The 13,408-nt window shown below is 38.1% G+C and overlaps 1 protein-coding gene across 3 annotated transcripts in view; it reads left to right on the top strand.

Annotated features, from left to right (window-relative positions):
- Positions 1–13,408, top strand: part of LOC309625944 (aldo-keto reductase family 1 member C3-like) — a 33,645-nt gene that overhangs the window by 15,397 nt on the left and 4,840 nt on the right. For 2 of the 3 annotated variants that reach the window (XM_082386114.1, XM_082386115.1), the window contains 6 exons: positions 181–323; positions 2,001–2,168; positions 4,353–4,469; positions 5,151–5,228; positions 6,207–6,329; positions 13,081–13,190. In XM_082386114.1, coding sequence (XP_082242240.1) covers positions 237–323; positions 2,001–2,168; positions 4,353–4,469; positions 5,151–5,228; positions 6,207–6,329; positions 13,081–13,190 — 683 coding nt within the window. In that variant the 5' untranslated portion in view covers positions 181–236. The remainder of the gene's footprint in view (positions 1–180; positions 324–2,000; positions 2,169–4,352; positions 4,470–5,150; positions 5,229–6,206; positions 6,330–13,080; positions 13,191–13,408) is intronic. The other variant, XM_082386116.1, reaches the window with a different exon arrangement.

The following is a 13,408-nucleotide window of genomic DNA, read 5'->3' as shown; positions in this document are numbered from 1 at the left end:
ATTCAGTTATACATATACGTGTATCTATTCTTTTTCAAATTCTTTTCCCATCTAAGTTGTTACATAATATTGAGCAGAGTTCCTTAAAGGGGGGGATTTTATGATATGTGAATTTTATCTCATTAAAGCTGTTAAAAAAAAATAACAATTGTATTGAATACTATTTTCTTCCCTCTGCAGATTTCTCTTAATAAAGAGGAAAATTAGTGTTTGTTTAGCCAGAAGAGTGAGAGAAGATGAGTCAAATGAGACTTTTTTCTTTAAAGATGAATGATGGATGCTTCATGCCTATGCTGGGATTGGGCACTTCTGCCCCTCCTCAGGTAATCAGAATGGTATTGGAGATGGAGGAGTAGCAGACTTGGGTTCTGATCAGAACCAGTCACTGTGTGAATTTGGGAAATTCAGATGGACCACGCTTTCTTAATGTGTAGTATGCTTCTCTCCAGGTTAGGTTATTTTGTGCATTGTCAGTGCTTTTCAAATTTTAATAGGCATGAAAATACCTGAGGATCTTGTTTAAAATGCAGACTTTGGGGTTCTGCCCACAAAGGTTCTGATTCATTCGATCTGGGATAAGGCTCAAAAATCCACATTTCTAACGAGCTGGCAAGTGATTCTGATGCTATAGCAAGAGCTATGGAAGTTCTTCATCTTTCAGCAATTCAGGGGTGGGTCCATCTTTTCCCTTTATTCTCATTTGCTGTCCAGTTGTAGCCATTCCACAGTAGGTTAGAATCAGTGAAACCTAGTTGTCTTGATTACCACGTATCAGAGATGTTGCTGCAAATTTCTTAGTGATGAAGTTTCTCTGTAATTTCTAATGTCCAAGTTGTCCCCATCCACCTCCAATCGTAGAGCATCCAGAGAAATCTCGGGGGCAAAAAGGACCTGGAGAATGAGAGACCAGATTCATCTTAGAGGGAGTTTTGGTGGTCTGAGGTGAAAATAGTCTCTTACAGGTCAGGCTGTGAATACTGTGCTGTGGGGAGAGGCATGTGGCACTTGGAAGTTCTCTCTCTGTTTGGAAGACTGAACTTCATGCTTGATTCCCCAGCAGGAGAGCCACGTGGAGTGTGATGTTGAGGTCTGTAGCAAGGACACTGGCACGGACTGTTGCTTTTACTTTGACTTGGCTCTTTCATCTGTGGACAGTCAGCTCATCCCCCTGGGACTGGTCAATTCATCAGGAGTTGCAAATGACAAAAATATACCCAAAAGACCTTTTAATTACTGAGTGAAGTAGAGGGGATAATGGAGCTGTGAAAAGGATTGATAACTTCAGAAGTCCAGCCTGGTGGTCCAGCAGAACAGTAGGCAGCTAAGAAGAATAACAAAATTGTGAAGGAGAATATTAGCTAAGGATTAACTTAGTAACCAAAGAAGGAATTAATTATAAGATATTTTTAAGTGAAAAAAAAGAGGGTTTTTTTGGTTTGTTTTTGTTTTTTACATTTTAGTTCTTCCTCAAATGTTGTTTGAAGTGTTTCTCCAAGTTTACAAAGGTAAATCACAAATTTATTCTCTCTGAAGTTACATCTTCATCGCATTGATCATTTTTTTGCACTGGATTTCCGGGTTGAAACCAGTTTAATGATCTCTTACAGAGTGAATTAATTTAGAAAGGTAAATCTATATATTGTGTAAATCTATACATGTATATACTGTAAGTCCAGAAATAGAGAGTTCATGATGTGATGTGCTGGGACCAGCTCATGAGCTCGAAGATTCAACTGTAAGAGTCTTTTCCCAGCATCGGTTGCGTGAAATTAGCAATGGTGGGAATAGTTCCACCATAGAAACTGGCTAATACTACAAATCAGGACTCCTTCAGAGTCAGTTGTTAAATATTTACTGCCGATCATAGGTCAACATTAAGCTTTGTCACCGCTAGCTCTTAACCCTTAGAAAAACAATGGGTTCTGCTGACTAGCTCTGCTTATGGAATTGGTCATCTGTTCCTGAATCAAGTAGGTCTTTATCTTTTCATGCTCTTCTAGGTTGCTAAGAGTGAGGTAGAAAAGGCCATCAAGAGAGCAATCGATGTAGGCTACCGCCATATTGATTCAGCTTATATGTACCAAAATGAAGAAGAAATTGGGAGGGCCATCCAGATGAAGATTGCAGATGGCACTGTGAAGAGGAGTGACTTATTCTACACTACGAAGGTGTTGTGTATAGTTGCATATGTATCTGTGGAAGCTCACTCTTAGCTGAATCATTTCTTGGCATATTTCTTTTCTCATTGGTTTAATTCTCATTCACTCTCAGACCTTGAACTATGAGAAGGCTGGTTTGGAACAGCTGGATAGGAATGTGGGTTCTGTGGTCAGACTTCCTATATTTGAATCCAGGTTCTGCCACTTCCTTACCTTGGACAAACTACTTAAAGTCTGTGCCTTAGTTTCCCAAGCTGTAAATGAAGATAACAGTATTTGCCTCACAGGATTTTTATGAGTATTACTTCAAAAAAAATACATGTAAAGCTTTAAAAATATTTAATGTATTTTAAATGTTCAAAAATACTAGCTGTTATTATTATCATATGTTTTCAAACTCAAGGATGGGTTTGGCTTTTCCAACTCTGTTATACTCAAGTTTTGATGAAGTGACAATCTTTCTTAGCTGTAGTGTGAGGTAAAGCAACTTAGTCAGAAAGTGTAGGCTTTTGGAAACTACAATCAAATTTTAGTTTTTTAATATTCTATATATTTGACTTTGTGAAATTTTTTTTTTTAAATGTTGAGTTTCTTTAGGAGTTTTTGTTTAAATTCCTCTACTTTTAAAAAAAAATTGATTTATTTATTATTTATGGCTGCGTTGGGTCTTCGTTTCTGTGCGAGGGCTTTCTCTAGTTGCGGCAAGTGGGGGCCACTCTTCATTGCGGTGCGCGGGCCTCTCATTATTGCGGCCTCTCTTGTTGCGGAGCACAGGCTCCAGACGCGCAGGCTCAGTAATTGTGGCTCAAGGGCCTAGTTGCTCCGCGGCATATGGGATCTTCCCAGACCAGGGCTCAAACCCGTGTCCCCTGCATTGGCAGGCAGATTCTCAACCACTGTGCCACCAGGGAAGCCCTGTGAAATTTCTTAATCAAAAAAAAGTCTTTTAACCTCTTTAAGTCTTAGTCTTTATATCTCAATCTATTGTGTTGTCAATAGACATTTATTTCTCTTTCCTATGAGGTAGGAAAAATAATATAATACCACGGAACTGATATGAGGATAACATTCATGTTTATAAAAGTATTTCTAATGCAATTTTAAACTTTCAAGCCATTTTTACTAATATAATTTATACCCACTGATATCACATCTGAAACAAACAAAAGAACTTAGTATTTAAGTTGGATTGGAAATGGAACACAAGAGGAATTTTCCCCATCGTGTTCATTGAACTGACTACTGCTAGAAAAAAAAGCATTTGAATTTGAGGTAAAGTAGCCCAAGAGGAGGGAGTTGGTGTCCATGATAGTGAACCCTATACTGGTCTATGAATGGGTATTTCTTCCTTCTCGCTCCCGAATGTGAATCTCTCCACACGACTGTGTTTAGATGAGGTATTGCTAGAGCACTACCCTCTTAACTCTCAGCTTTAATCCTCTTTACATGGGATCCGTTTGTTTCCTTACCTTTAGTAATTTTGATGGATTTTCCTTAGATTATTACTTCTTAAAATGAAGTAACTAAAATGCCCTCCCCCCAAAATTCCTAAAGGGCCTAGCTTTCTTTGGCAAACCTAACAATTGAATGCAGCCAAGATAGAATTTCCTGGATCACAATCACTTGATGTGCTTGTTTAAAATGCAGTTTCCCAGGTACCTCCCTGGTGGTCAGGTGATTAAGACTTCCCCTTCCAATGCAGGGGGTGTGGGTTCAATCCCTGGTCAGGGAGCTAAGATCCCACATGCCTTGGGGCCAAAAAATCAAAACATAAAACGGAAGCAATATTGTAACAAAATTGATAAAGACTTTAAATATGGTCCACATCAAAAATTCTTAAAAAAATAAAAAATAAAATGCAGTTTCCCAGCCCAGTCTCCAGATATTATAATTTATGATGTTTGAGGGAGAACCCAGGGATATATTTTGCACAAACAAACCAAATAATTCTTTTTAGTATTTTCAGTTTTGAGAGCATCTGTGTAAGACCATATTTTAACTTTCTACCATGTTTTCTTAATTCAATGTGAAAATAAGCTATGATGATAAAGAATCCTGAGCTTCACAGGATGACTTGTCACTTCCCAACGACCACGAGTGGGTTTTTGGTTGTTGTTGTTTATTTGCCATTGTATTAATCTCTCCTAAATATTCTTAAATAATCCCACCCCACTTGTCTTTCCACCACTGCAGTTGTGGAGCACCTTTTTCCATCCAGAATTGGTCCAAACTTGCCTGGAAAGCTCATTGAGGAAACTTCAAATGAGCTATGTGGATCTTTATCTTACTCATTTCCCAATAGCTATGAAGGTTAGTGAAAGTTATTTTACTTTGGTTATCAACATCATTAGTAGCTAAATAAAAAGAGGATATAGTTTGTGAAAATGAGAAGAATCATATATAATACTTAAATATTCTCTCTTTGTTTTTTCTTTTTTCTGCAACTATCCCTATCCCAGTTCACTATTCCAGCCCCAGACTGATGGGTTTACTGGTTTCAATGTATTTGCCTTGATCTTGTGGACAACTGTCTATATTTTCAAGTCCCTGTACTCTTGAATTTCAACCTCATGCCCACTGGTGTCTGGGGAACATCCCAGTGTGGAGACCTGTGAAAGCACAGAAAATTTAATGAGGATGAGACTCAGCCCTTGAGATGGTGACAAGTCCCTCTCTCAAAAGACCACCTCCAGGTGGAAAGCAGGGATGGAAGAGCCTTATCCCACAAGGATCTGGGACAAAGGAGCCCATTCAGCTATGGCACCACTCTGGGCTCTCACTAGGATGGGGTGTTGGGTATCTCAAGTTGTCCTTGACACAAACAATATTTATTAAACCTTTAGAGGTTAAAAATATTTCTAAGAAGTGTACTTTCTCAATGTACTAAGAATAAGGATAGATGGTTCCATTAGCCTCAAGGTCTAAAGGCTCCAAACATCTTGGCTGAGGCCAGACATAGCTTGATCCAACCTCTTCTTTCCTATATTCCAGCCTGGGGAGGACTTTTTCCCAAAGGACACATATGGAAACATCATTTTTGACACAGTGGATCTCTGTACCACATGGGAGGTGAGTGCAGCTCCAAAGAGGCCATGTCTCTGCACCCTGGGGTGGAGAGGACAGAAATGGAATTGAGGAGAGGAGGATGTAGTCCAATTCTGCCCCCCATGTAGACTTGGGCAAATCCCTGAATGTCCCTCTGCCTCAGTTTCACATTCCTTCTATTTAGTAATTCAATAAGTAGTTATTGAGTGCTTATGATTACTGAGTACTTCTAAGTACTCAGGCTACATCCATGAACAAAACCAAGGTCTCTGACCCCATAGAGTGGTAGGTGCTACTGGTGCAGTGGTATGAGAAAGAGTAAGGGAACTGAGTGTGCCAGGCTGGGTTTGGGGCACAGATAGGCAATTAAAAACAGAATGGACAGGGCAGGTCTCTTTGAGAAGGTGGCATTTGACCGAAGACTTGCAGGAAATGAGGAAATTGATTAAATGGATAATGAAATTGATTAATTGATTAATGGATTAAGTAGATTAAGTGGGTATCTGGAGGAAGAGTGATGCAGGCATAAAGAAAATCAAGGCAAAGATTTTAAGGTAGGAGAGAGCTTACCATGTTCAAAAACCAGCAAAGGGGCGTGTGTGGCTGGAACAGAGTGAATTTGGTGGACAATAATAGGAAATGAGGTCAAAGAGAAAACAGGGAGCTGGTGGTCTGGGAGATGGCATGGCCACTTCCTGTTTCCCAGGCTGCAACTGACTCCACCTCCATTCTCCTGGCGCTTGTTCTACTATTGTTCTATCATATTTTTTTAGGTGCTAGCTAAAGATCGTACTGGCTCTCTTAGCCCTGCCTTGGCTGCTTGCATTCTTACTCTATCTCCTTACCCATTTCAAAAACTATTTTATTTCCCATTCTCCTCCTATTGGCCAATTCTTGTCTTATTTACTGACATCTGCATCACGTATTGTCTCTCACCCACAGCATGCTACCATTTGTTATGCTTCTCTAGCCAGTTACTCCTCACCACCTCTGCCTCCCCAGGCCCTGGAGAAGTGTAAGGATGCAGGACTGGCCAAGTCCATTGGGGTGTCCAACTTTAACCGCAAGCAGCTGGAGATGATCCTGAATGAGCCAGGGCTCAAGTACAAGCCCGTCTGCAACCAGGTGAGCCCCACCAATTGGCCCCCCAACCTCTTATCCCTCCTCATCAGCTTACTCTTCCCTCACTTCAACAAAGTCACCAATGGCGCTCCTGCTTATGTACTGTACCTTTGGACACTAGCTGCTTCAAGAAAACAGAAAGTTTTTTAAGTTACTGAAGATCTAAAGGCTATGCCACTTTATTTTTATTTCATTTGTTTTTGTTCTCATGTCACTTTATAAGAAACATTTAGGAGTCAGGTTGAAGTATAATCTAGTAGGTGTTATAGTGGTTGGTCCTAAAAATTCAGAGCTAGCAAACGACTGACTTTTCTTTAAAAAGGTCAGTAAAGTTGGAACACTCATGTGTCAAAGAAAATGGGTAATTCATCTTTAACAGCTCTTTTGAGTTCTGTGTCATGAGATAACCATTGAGACTCTTGATGGTACAAAATCACTCCCAAACAATGCGAATGTACTTAATGCCATTGAACTGTGTACTTAAATATGGGTAAAGTGGTAAATAATGTATGTTATGTAGATTTTACTACCATAAAAAATTTAAAGTTAAAAAATTTTTAGAAGTCTACTTTGTTAAGATAAATTCACTTTAATGAGCAGCACATCCATTCCTGATCTTGGAGAATAATGAAAGAAATCATGAGTGTAGAAATAACTGGCAATACTTGTGCCCAGCAGAGGACCAATATTCCCATGTTATCTCATCTCCTTTTAGACGTCTCACATGTAGACTGAGAGAGGATGAATCTAATATCAACCCATAAATTAGATATTAGTAAGGCTTATTGTTTTCTTACTTGTAGATGAAAAATACAAACAGGAGTTCTAAAAAATTTTAATTTATGTCCTTTGGGAGATTTACCTCTGCTTTGGATATCACCAATTTGAGAAAGGAAAGAAAATTGGTTTTTAAAAATTTTTATAAAATTTTAATAATTTTGTGACAGATGTTAGCTAGAATTACTGTGACGATCATTTTGTAATATATACAAATATTGAATCATTATTTTGTACAGCTAAAACTAATATAATGTTATATGTCAATAATACCTCAATAAAAGAGATCAAACAAAATATCGTAAGGAACTAAGCCAATATAAGATACCATGATATATAATTTTTGGTTTTACTAAATTAGTAAACTGAAATCTCATGTTTAAAAATGTAGTATGTTTTTTAAAATTTTTAATTAATTCTTTTGTCTTTTAAATTAAAAAATTTTTATACAAGTTTTAAAGGTTACTTTCCATTTACAGTTATTACAAAATATTGGCTATATTCCCCATGTTGTACAATACATCCTTGAGGCTATCATATACCCAATAATTTGAACTATTGAGAAAATTAGTTTTGACTGGAGGAGTGGTGAAGAATTAAGGGAGAAGCTGGACATTACCCTGAACTCTAAGGGGTGAATGGAATTTGGCCAAGTGGAGGCTGAGCAATTTAAGAATGAGCAAAGGTTCTGAACAGATACATCAACAAAGATATACAGGCATCCTCCTTTCATTGCATTTTGAAGCTAGTGCATCTTTTATGAATTGAAGGTTTGTGGTGACCCTGTGTCAAGCAAGTCTGTCAGAACCATTTTCCCAACAGCATTTGCTGAGTTTGTGTCACGTTTTGGTAACTCTCACAATATTTCAAACTTTTTCATTATTATTTTACTTGTTATGGGGATGTGTGATCAGTGATCTTTGATGTTACTATTGTAACTGTTTTGGCACTTTTTAGCAATTGAGTCTTTTTAAATTAAGGTATGTAGTTTTTAGACATATGCTATTGCACACTTAATAGACCACAGTGTAGTGTAAACATCACTTTTTATGTTTACTGGGAAACTGAAAAATATGTGGCTCCTTTATTGCAATATTTGCTTTATTGTGATGGCTTGGAACTGAACCTGCAATATCTCCAAGGTTTGCCTGAACAGGTAGCAAATAAGCATATGAAAAATTGTTAAACATCACATATCATTAGAGATTTGCAAATTAAGACAAAAGTGAGATACAATAGTTCCCTCTTATCTGCGGGATGACACCCCCCCCCCAACAGTGGATGCCCCAAACCATACCATGGATATTACTGAACACTACATAGACTATGTTTTTTCCTATACGTACATGCCTATGATAAAGTTTAATTTTAATTAAGCACAGTAATGGGACTTCCCTGGCAGTCCAGTGGTTGACTCAGTGCTTCCAATGCAGGGGGTGCAGGTTCGATCCCTGGTCAGGGAACTAAGATCTCACATGCCGTGTGGTATGGCCAAAATATATATATATACAATTAAGCACAGTAAGAGAATATTTGATTTGTTAATTATGGTGTATCACAGTGATTGATTTGCATATATTGAAGAATCCTTGAATCCTTGGGATAAATCCCACTTGATCATGGTGTATGATCTTTTTAATGTGTTGTTGGATTCCGTTTGTTAGAATTTTGTTGAGGATTTTTGCTTTTGTGTTCGTCAGTGATATTGGTCTGTAATTTTCTTTTTTTGAGATATCTTTCTCTGGTTTTGGTATTAGGGTGATTGTGGCCTCAGAGAACAAGTCTGGGAGTGTTCTTTCCTCTGCAGTTTTTTGGAAGAGTTTGAGAAGGATAGGTGTTAGCTCTTCTGTAAATGTTTGATATAATTCTCCTGTGAAGCCATCCGGTCCTGGACCTGTGTTTGCTGGAAGATTTCTAATTACAGTTTCAATTTCATTACTTGTGATTGGTCTGTTTATATTTTCTTATTCTTCTTGGTTCAATCTTGGAAATTTGTACAAACCATATGGTCATCTCAATAGATGCAGAAAAAGCTTTTGACAAAATTCAACACCCATTTATGATAAAAACTCTCCAGAAAGTGGGCATAGAGGGAACCTACCTCAACATAATAAAGGCCATATGCAACAAACCCACAGCAAACATCATTCTCAATGGTGAAAAACTAAAAGCATTTCCTCTAAGGTCAGGAACAAGACAAGGATGTCCATTATTGCCACTATTATTCAACATAGTTTTGGAAGTCCTAGCCAAGGCAATCAGAGAAGAAAAAGAAATAAAAGGAATATAAATTGGAAAAGAAGAAGTAAAACTGTCACTGTTTGCAGATGACAATATACTGTACATAGAAAATCCTAAAGATGTTACCAGAAAATTACTAAAGCTAATCAATGAATCTGGTAAAGTTCCAGGATCCAAAATTAACACACAGAAATCTCTTGCATTCCTATACCCTAACAACGAAAGATCAGAAAGTGAAATTAAAGAAACAATCCCATTTACCGTCACAACAAAAAGAATAAAATACCTAGGAATAAACTTACCTAAGGGGCAAAAGACCTGTACTCAGAAAACTATAAAACACTGGTGAAAGAAATCAAAGATGACACAAACAGATGGAGAGATATACAATGTTCTTGGAACACTGGAAGAATCAATATTGTGAAAATGATTACATTACCCAAAGCAATCTACAGATTCAGTGCAATCCCTATCAGATTACCAATGGTGTTATTCACAGAATTAGAACAAAAAATTTTACAATTTGTATGGAAACACAGAAGACCCTGAATAGCCAAAGCAATCTTGAGAAAGAAAAACGGAGCTGGAGGAATCAGGCTCCCTGACTTCACACTATACTACAAAGCTACAGTAATCAAGACAGTATGGTACTGGCACAAAAACAGAAATATAGATCAATGGAACAGGATAGAAAGCCCAGAGATAAACCCACGCACCTATGGTCACCTAATCTATGACAAAGGAGGCAAGAGTATACAATGGAGAAAAGACAGTCTCTTCAATAAGTGGTGCTGGAAAAAGTGGACAGCTACATGTAAAAGAATGAAATTAGAACACTCCCTAACACCAAACACACACAAAAAAAACTCAAAATGGTTTAAAGACCTAAATGTAAGACCAGACACTATGAAACTCTTAGAGGGAAAACACTCTTTGATATAAATCACAGCAAGATCTTTTTTGATCCACCTCCTAGAGTAATGAAAATAAAAACAAAGATAAACAAATGGGACCCAGTGAAACTTAAAAGCTTTTGCACAGCAAAGGAAACCATAAACAAGATGAAAAGACATCCCTCAGAATGGGAGAAAATATTTGCAAACAAAGCAACTGACAAAGGATTAATCTCCAAAATATACAAACAGCTCATGCAGCTCAATATCAAAAAAACAAACAACCCAATCAAAAAATGGACAGGAAAAAAAAAAAAAGGGCTGGAGACCTAAATAGACATTTCTCCAGAGAAGACATACAGATGGCCAAGAGGCACGTGAAAAATGCTCAACATCAATAATTATTAGAGAAATGCAAATCAAAACTACAATGAGGTATCATCTCACACCTGTCAGAATGGCCATCCTCAAAAAATCTACAAACAATAAATGCTGGAGAGGGTGTGGAGAAAAGGGAACACTCTTGCACTGTTGGGGGGAATGTAAATTGATACAGCCACTATGGAGAACAGTACGGAGGTTTCTTAAAAAACTAAAAATAGAACTACCGTATGACCAGTAATCTCACTACTGGGCATATACCCTGAGAAAACCATAATTCAAAAAGACACATGCACCCCAATTTTCATTGCAGCACTATTTACAATAGCCAGGACATGGAAACAACATAAATGTCCATTGACAGATGAATGAATAAAGAAGATGTGGTACATATATACAATGGAATATAACTCAGTCATAAAAAGGAACACAATTGGGTCATTTGTAGAGATGTGGATGGACCTAGAGTCTGTCATACAGAGTGAAGTAAGTCAGAAAGAAAAACAAACATCATATGTTAATGCATATATGTGGAATCTAGAAAAATGGTACAGATGAACCTATTTGCAGGGCAGGAATAGAGATGCAGATGTAGAGAACAGACATGTGGACATGTGGGGTGGGGAAGGGGATGGTGGGATGAACTGGGAGATTAGGATTGACATAGATACACTACCATGTGTAAAATAGGTAGCTAGTGGGAACCTGCTGCATAGCACAGGGAGCTCAGCTCGGTGCTCTGTGATGACCTAGATAGGTGGGATGCGGGGTGGGGACGTCCAAGAGGGAGGGGATATATGTATACATATAGCTGATTCACTTTGTTGTACAGCAGAAACTAACACAACATTGTAAAGCAACTATACTCCAATAAAAAAAAAAAAAAAGAGAGAGAGAATATTTGAATTGCCAGCATCACTAATTTTGTGTTTTGGGGACATTACTAAGTAAAATAAGGGTCACTTGAACACCAGCACTGCGATACCACGACAGATGATGTGATGATCTGATGGTTACTAAGTGACCAACAGGCTGGTAGCATATAGCGTGTGGGTACCTTGAACAAAGGCATGATTCCTGTCTTGCGTGGGATGGAGCAGGACAGCACAAGACTTCGTCACACCATTTAGAACAGTGTGAAGTGTAAAATTTATGAATTGATTATTTCTGGAATTTTCCATTTAATATTTTCAGACCATGGTTGACTGTGGGTAACTGAGACCACAGAGAGAAAAACGACAGATGGGGTGGGGCCACCCTCCTGCCATGCACCTGTTAAAAGTGCCCAAATCCAGAACACTGACAACACCAAATGCTGGTGAGGATGCGGAGCAACAGGAACTCTCATTCATGGCTGATGGGAGTGCAACACGGTGCAGCCACTTTGGAAGACAGTTCGGCAGTTTCTTACAAAACTAAACATACTCTTATCATATGATCCAGCATTGTAGTCCTTGGTATTTACCCAAATGAGCTGAAAACACACAAACCTGATCACAGAGTCTTATAGAAGTTTTATTCATAATTGCCCAAACTTGGAAGCAACCAAGATGTCCCTCCATCCCTCCATAGGTGAAAGGATAAACAAACTCTGGGACAGCCTTAAAATGTAATATTATTTAGCAATTAAAAAGTGAGCTATCAAGCAAGAAAAAGACATGGAGGAAACTTAAATGCATATTGTTAAGTGAAAGAAGCCAATCTGAAAATTCTGCATACTGTATGATTCCACCTCTATGACATTCTGGAAAAGGCAAAACTATGGAGACAGTAAAATGATCAGTGCTTGCCAGGGGTACAAAGGGACAGAAGGGTGGATGAATAGGTGGTACACAGGGGAAATCTTAGGACAGCATAACTATTATTCTGTTGGGTATTGTAATGAAAGATACACATCATCCATTTGTCAAAACCCATAGAATTTACATCACAAAGAATGCACCCTAATGTAAACTATGGGCTTTACTTAATAATAATCTGCCAATATTGACTCATCAATTTTAATAAATGTACCATACTAATGTAAGAGGATAATAATAGGGGAAATTGGAGAGAGGGAATGAAGGGAGATATGGAAACTGTATTTTTTGTTCGATTTTTTCTGTAAACCCAAAAGTGCTCCAAAAAAAAAAAAAAAAAAAGAAAGAGAGAAAGAGAAAGGAAGGAAGGAAGGAAGAGAAGGGAAGAAAGAAAGAAAGAAAAGATCAGTGGTTGCAAAGTGTTCATGGGAAGGGAAGGAGGGATGAACAGGTAAAGCACAAGACATTTTTAGGCAGTAAAACTACTGTGTATGGTGCACCATGGGTACAGCTGTGGATGATGGTCACTTACTGGCCCACGTTGCTGGTATTTCTAAGTATTTCTGATACCATGAATCTGTATTCACTGTATGTTCCTTGTAAATTTGGTGCTGGCCATCCTGCTGGTCCTACACTCCAATACTTCTGCTTGGCAATTTACAGGTGGAATGTCACCCTTACCTCAACCAGAGCAAACTGCTGGAGTTCTGCAAGTCCAAGGACATTCTCCTTGTTGCATATGCTACCTTGGGGTCTGACTTAAGGAAGAAATGGTAATGATCTCTATAAAGGTATTCCGACCCTAGATGCTGTGGCTTCTGGAGACATCTCTCAACGTCTGAGGGAAATTAAGTACAGTCAAGAGGAATCATCCATCTTTGCAAACCCTTTACCTAGTCTACATTGTGAGGACTCAGTGAAAAATTATTGAATAATAAAGTAATTATTATTACTGATTAAAATGTTCATCCAATTCAAAAGCTTTGGCTTT

Source organism: Balaenoptera borealis (assembly GCF_965194805.1).
Source record: "Balaenoptera borealis genome assembly, chromosome: 3".
Lineage (NCBI taxonomy): Eukaryota > Metazoa > Chordata > Mammalia > Artiodactyla > Balaenopteridae > Balaenoptera > Balaenoptera borealis.
Note: the sequence above shows the minus strand (reverse complement) of the source record. Positions and strands in the feature narration are given on the sequence as shown.